The 6,830-nt window shown below is 38.5% G+C and overlaps 1 protein-coding gene across 1 annotated transcript; it reads right to left on the reverse strand.

Moving 5' to 3' along the window:
* Positions 1 to 1,793: 1,793 nt before the first annotated feature.
* On the reverse strand, positions 1,794 to 2,225 carry LOC112319227 (ubiquitin-ribosomal protein eS31 fusion protein-like). Its single transcript, XM_024576569.2, has one exon. The coding sequence runs from the start codon at positions 2,223 to 2,225 to the stop codon at positions 1,794 to 1,796; it is 432 nt and encodes a 143-aa protein (XP_024432337.2).
* Positions 2,226 to 6,830: the final 4,605 nt, after the last annotated feature.

Below are 6,830 nucleotides of genomic sequence, written 5' to 3' on the forward strand. Positions count from 1 at the left end.
TTTAGTATGATGTCTGTATAGTTGTCAGGAGTCTGGGCATAGGAGCACAGAGGGCAAATGATAGGTTTAAGAAAGGTCTTTAATTAGAAGGATTAGACCATAGGGGAATTGATTCTGATAAGAAATTTGTTGAAATTATATGCCATAAAATCTAGGTTGGATTGGAAGGAAGATGAAAACCTGCAAGAAAATTAAGGTAGTCAGAGCCTCGGAAATTTCAGTGAGCTTAGAAATAAGATGTACCAGGAGCAATGGAGTGTGGTTTTTGGAAGGAGGAAGGCTTCCAAAAGGCCAGCTTCTGGAAGGTGATCAGAAGGGCTATTTAAGCTGTTTCAGGTAATGGTGGCTCAGGATGTGACCTGGGGAATGGGGCTACTGACGAGGGTCAAAGGCAAATGTTGCTAAAGATAAGAAGCTCAGACTGGGGATGTCTCAGAAACATTTAGAGCTGTAACTTAAGAAACTAAAATTACCTTTAAAATACAATTTTCATTTATCCTGAGCTGCAAGGGTTTGTTTCTTCCCACAGCTACCGTGATGGGGGGATTACTTTGGTAAATCTGTTAGGTGCTCTTTAGTCTGCAGTGCTCACGGTTGTTCTTAGTGCGGCAGCCTAACAGGTGAAACTAATAAATACAAAAATAAATTATGGCCGAAACAAGATAGAAGACATGATAGAGACTATGCCTCAGCCCAAGAACCAGGCAGATATTTGATTAGAGCTTTTTAATTTTTTAAAGAAAGAATGGAATTAAATAAAATATGAATAAATGATACTTGGCTTTTCCCTTTGCTTTTTTTTTTTTTTAATTTCAGTTTCTGGCAAGGCATCTCCAGAAAATAGTCATACTTGGAAATGCATGCAAGATCACTCAGTGGTATGTTAAAACAGACATCAAAGGCAGAAATGAGGGAATTTTGGCTAAGGACAGATACCAGGATGGATGGGCCTAAGGGGAGGAGAGAAGAAGGTACTTAATCACTGAACAAGAAGGTTGCTGGCCTCAAGATCAACACCACCAAAGAGGAACACATTTTCTTCCTCTCAGAAAAAACTCCCTCCTTCTGACCCTTATTTTCATTAGACCTCTGAATCTTATAATCTACTGGATTTAAACACTGGAAGAAATTTTCCCTTTATCCTTCTCACACCCCCAAAGTCCTGCATGCATCACATAAGTCATCGAGGCCTCTTAATTAATCCTTCAGCACATCTCCAACAGCCCGTCAGGTTCATGACACTCCACTGCTGGCAGTTAAAATATGAAGAGGGAGCAGGGCCCTTCTGCCTTAGCAGTCCTACCTATTCATGGCCGCATGGGCTTCTTTGGAGATTGCTGCATTGCCATGGGAATGCTGATGTGAACTGGATTAGGAGACTCTACTCTCACAAGGTTTTGCTGCCTTCCAACCTTGGGGCGATATTCTGTTAAATACAATGCAACTATGCTATTTTAAAAAGCAAAGCAGCAAACACACTTTATTTTATAGATTCAAAGCTTGCAGGAACAGTAAGGCTCCTAGATCCTAAAAAGTATTTGATACACATACATAAACATGTGCAATCTCACACAGAAACTCTTTTTGAAAATTCCCACTTAAAAATGAATGTCTTTAATTCTGCCGTGTAGTCAAACCACAACACCAAAGAGGTACACCTTAATTAGCAATTGAACATCTCTGAGGCAGAGGTATGCATTAATTAGCAATTAAACATCTCTCAAACATCTTTTTGTTAGTTCATGTCTTTTATTAACCCATATACCTGTCCTCCGATTTGTTGAAGCCCTAGGTCAGACATTTGCCATGATAATGTCTGTCAGAGTGGTGGGCCACAAAACTCCGGCACCACATTCATCTGAAGGGCACTCCTGATGACGGCGACCGATTTTGCCGTTCTCATCCACTTTGTAGTATTTCAGGACAGACAGCTTAACCTTCTTTCTCTTATGCTTATTCTTCTTGGGAGTGGGGTAAGACTTCCTTCTTTTCTTAGCAGTACCACAGAGTCTCAACACAAGATGAAGAATGGACTCCTTTTGAACGCTGTAGTCAGACAAAGTATGTCCATCTTCCAGTTGCTGGCCAGCAAAGGTCAGTTTTTGCTGATCAGGAGGAATTCCTTCCTTGCCCTGGATCTTGGCCTTTAAATTTTCTATTATATCCAAAGGTTCAACCTCGAGAGTGATGGTCTTCCCCATAAGGGTTTTCACAACAACCTGCATCTTGGTGGCATTTCCACTGCAGATGACAGACTAGGAAATCTAGAGTAGGCGAACTGGTGAAACATATGAACTCCAAAAATGTATAATGGAAGAAGCAAGAAAGTTTATTTCTTGCTAATGTAAAATCCTAAATGGCTTTTCCTTGTCAAAATCTGGCTTTCTTTCAAGCTCCCAGGTTCTTTCCATCTTCCCCTCTACCATATTCTGCATGTAGCTTCAAAGGTCTGCTTCAAACCAGTGCAGGGAAAATTAGTGTGAAGGATTGTTTGCACACGTAAAACTTTTTCAGGCATGGAAGTGGCACAAAGGACTTTCACTCATGTTCCAATGGCCACAACTCAGTCATATGGAACATATACTCTCCGCGTCTGAGAAGGCAAGACAGGAGGTGGATGAACAGTTAGCAGTTTTTCCCACAATGTTATAACAACTGGATCAGTGTGGGAACACCTGCTCTCCTGCCCCCCAGCGTGGCTATGGGGGTGCATACGAGACGACTGGCTGAGGAACAGGTTAGACCTTTACGTGAACAGGAAGTCAGAGGTTACCTTTAAGGAGAAATACCACCACTGGATATTCTAGTAAAGTCTCCTTGTTGTCTAAAATACATCAAAAGGAAGTTTTCCTAAATAAACACACTATTTAATACAAAGTTGGCAAATTGACAGATTGAGATGTGGGCAGTAGCAGTTTGAAGTTACTAGGCAAGAATCCCAGACTAAAGAAGCAAAGTCCAGGCAAAGATCCAAGAATGCCAGGGCAACACTGGCATGAGAAATCAGAAAAGTTAATAGAAATCAAGAAGCCACAGAACACTTGGAGCAGAGTAAAATTAGAGTCACTAACCGGAGACCTAGCCTTACCATTTCCTATCTGACACAGGAAAGATGCTTAACCTGAGTTGTTTTTTATTTATAAATTTGGAGTAATAATATTCATTTCACAGTAATTGACTGAAGATTCAAATGAGATGATATGCGTGGAGACATATGTACCCTGACAAAAAGAGAGCTAATTTAAAATCTATTTCTATTTTTATAAGCTTCGGGTTTTGAAGAGTGCGATTTAGGAAGGAGGATTTGGAACCTGTTTTATGCATGTTAGTCCATCCTCATGAATCTGAAAAAGGAGACTGAGAAGAACTAGTTAGTGTGAAGGGCTGTGCTTTCAACTTTCAGTTTCCTTCACAACAGTCCTGCTTCCTGCATGCCTATCTTCCTCCCTTTCTGTCTGCTTTTCCTCCTTCCCTCCTTTCTTCCTTCTTTCCCTCCCTCCCTCCCTCCTTTCCATTCTACCTTCCCATCTAGTTTTTCTTCCTTTTTTTCTCTTTGTTCTATTCCCATGTGGTTTCTTTGTTAGATGAGCCTAGATATTGAGGAGGGTATAAGGATGTATAAGGATTCTAAACAGGAGCTTGCTAAGTTTGGGTTTTAAGGATGGAATCAATACAACAAACAGAAAGGATCCACTGCTCACAGATACTATTTGTTGTGATTCTGGGGGGAAATGCACCCTCAAAATGATAATTCTCCTTGACCTGTATTAATTCTTCAAAGTATGTGTTATAAGGAAATAATCAGAATTATAATGGTCTTATGAACAAACATGTTCATAATAGTTTTAATTATAGCAGTAAAAATTTGAAACAGGCTAATTGCTCAATATTAGACAAATAGAAAATTGAAGTATGTTATATTCACAATAGAATATGTAATTGTTAAAAAATTGTGTTTATGGGGTGCTTCAGTAGAACGAAGTGGTATGATAAAATAGCAAATGAAGTAAGTAGACTACAGAGGGATCACCACCACGCCAAAACTGCAGGCAGGGCGAGCCTAGAAGGAAACGCACGAGGATGGCAAGGATTGTTTTCAATGTGTGGGGGAGTTACTAGTGCTTTGTTCTTTGTTTCTACTTTTCTGTATTATCTGCATTTTTATGAAGCACCTGTATTTTTTAACTTAAAAATATAAAGTCACTTTTAATTTCTAGGTAAGTTGTTAATACTAACTTTCCTTATTTTAGCCCAGTGCTGTTGTACAAAAAGCTGGTATAATCAACAGCAAAACAAGTTAGCTTCGTGCATCATAATGTAAATGGTGATTTTCAGAAGTGAATAGAAATATCTATTCAGATATCTAGGTACTCCATATGATAAGTTATATGGGTTTAATATTACTAATCTCTGGCATAAGTGATAGTTTTGCTTCACAAGATTTTACTGTAAGAATAAAGTGTAAACGGTTGGTGCAAAGTTTTGACCTCTGTCAGTATCATGGCACAGATTCTGTGGCCTGACTTGCAGCATTTGCGTGTATCACAGGACCGTGTTAGAGTAAGTGTGAGAGTAAACTTTTCGGTGATTCGATGAATCTTCTTAACACCATCTCACCACTGATAGTCATGGAAGCTGTGCTTTCTTTGCAGAATATGGTAATGGGGATTATACATAATGAAAATATTTGGATAATCACTAATAGACATTGACAAACATTATAAACATCCTGACCCCTCAGGCATTCCAGGAATGACTGAGTCCATTGCAACCTACAGTGGGAGATGAAAGAAACTTCATGTAGCCTTGTTGAAATGTCCATTTAATTATAAAACTGGACTTAGAGTGATGCTTTCAGAAGGCCCAGGGAAGATTTAAATGCATTGAGTAGTCACTAATAAGAAGAGATGGACAGATTATCGGGCAAAGAAGGTCATCAAAAGTTGGTCTAGAAAGTCGAAAGGGAGTGCTTGGGAATAATCACATGGTTGTAAGATATTGCTAAAAGCATAGGGATAGGTGGCCAAAGAACAGCAAAGTGCTGTTTTTTAAAAAAATGTGACCTAAAGTAAAATTTGTAAACCATAAAAAACGGATGCAAAGAGTTCCTATCTTAATATTCACAACTTTATTTGAATTCGTTGAAAAGTGTACCAGACCCTACAACTTAGTAAAATTGTATTCAATATTAAAATTACAGTAGGCTAAACCATGAAGTTTATTCATAAAACTGAAAATGACAGATTTAGAATGGGTAAGGAAAATATACCACAGCTGACAAGGACAAAATATTTCCTGAGTCTGAATTTCCTACACATGCTAATGAAGGTGGAATCTGGGTCCACAAAGCATCCCGGTATATTTATGACATCAGGAATTTGTAGATGTCTGGCTTCAGGTGAACCTCTCTAATATTTGGCACCAATATTAGTCTAGGCACAAAGCTGTATTTTATTTCCTTGCAGAGCTTTCATGATGAAATTGAAAATATTGATTTGTGATCACCACACTATAGATCAATCGAAACACATACATTTTGTGCTTTGTTTTACTTGAAGGACCTGGATCAGAGATTTCAATTTTGTTTTATGTTCAAAACCTGAAGTCAGTTTCTCAAATTTCAGTGCATGTAAGAATTCCTTGTATTTCTTTTAAATTAAAATGCAGATTCAGGAATAAGCAAAATTAATCTTTCCTGAAGACAGTAAAAATAATGGTATTTTTTGCAGGGGTAATGACTGGGAGAGGCATGAGGGAATTTTCAGGGATAAGTAAAATGCAATCCATGTGTAAAATGTACTGAGCACAATTTACTAAATGGTATTATTCTGCAGTTATTATTTTTAGAAACAAATATAATAAAGTCTAAAAATGAAGATTCTTGGCTCATGCTATAGAAAAAAGTGCCTAAGGAGTGCGCCCATTGTAACAGGACTGAGCCCATTGTTGGCTGCAGTGAACTTGTTGACCAAACTCAGACATGAGTAACAGAAAAAGGGAGACAGATTTTAACTTTGCTTTTCATTATTTTGAGTGCCCCTCCCCACACCTATCTTTATAGCAAACAAAATCTCAGCTGGTGGTTTCTGCAGTAATACAGCAACAACAATCTGCTAAAGGCATCCGAATTAGTTAAATCTTGAAAGTTTTATCTTTATATAGCTAATGGAACAGTAATTGAGTTATAATTCTTAGAATTGCATAGTTACTATACTTGAGAACTAGCTTTTTAAGATTACTTTCTCTCTCTTGTCCACTTACCTTCTTAAGCCCTGTTGCAAAACAGAAACAGCTCTTCACTCATGTTCTGACTGAAAGAATCTATCGGTTCAGACTTAACCTCAGCAGAATGAAAATATTTTCCCCACCAATTGTTACTTTAACTCAGTCCTCTCATGTTCACAGAACATGAGAGGTTCACAGAACTCTAAATAGGCCTAATCACCCCAGGTTTCTATTCCTTGCAGACATGAGCTTATGTTCAGCCCCCGGAGGACATACTTTGGGTAATTCCTGCTGACAATAGTCTCCTCAAGTCTGTCACACTTCTTATTGCTCATCTGCAGGATGAACCTCTGGAAGAAAGCCACTGAAAACATTGCAAGTGACAAGTGGAACATTCTCCTAAGCTAAATGGAAAATGATCAGTCATGTCTCCCGTTGCTGAGTTATACACAGGGAAAGTCATGTAATGTGTCATGTTTACCTCGACAAATTCCACTCGTTAACTAACCATAGCACCCCCAGCAATGAACAGGGAAGGGAAAGGAGAAAGATTGACCCCAGAACTAACTTTTTTATTTTCTCCAGTTAAGAACTCTTTTGCCTCC

This window comes from Desmodus rotundus, chromosome 11 (assembly GCF_022682495.2).
Source record: "Desmodus rotundus isolate HL8 chromosome 11, HLdesRot8A.1, whole genome shotgun sequence".
NCBI lineage: Eukaryota > Metazoa > Chordata > Mammalia > Chiroptera > Phyllostomidae > Desmodus > Desmodus rotundus.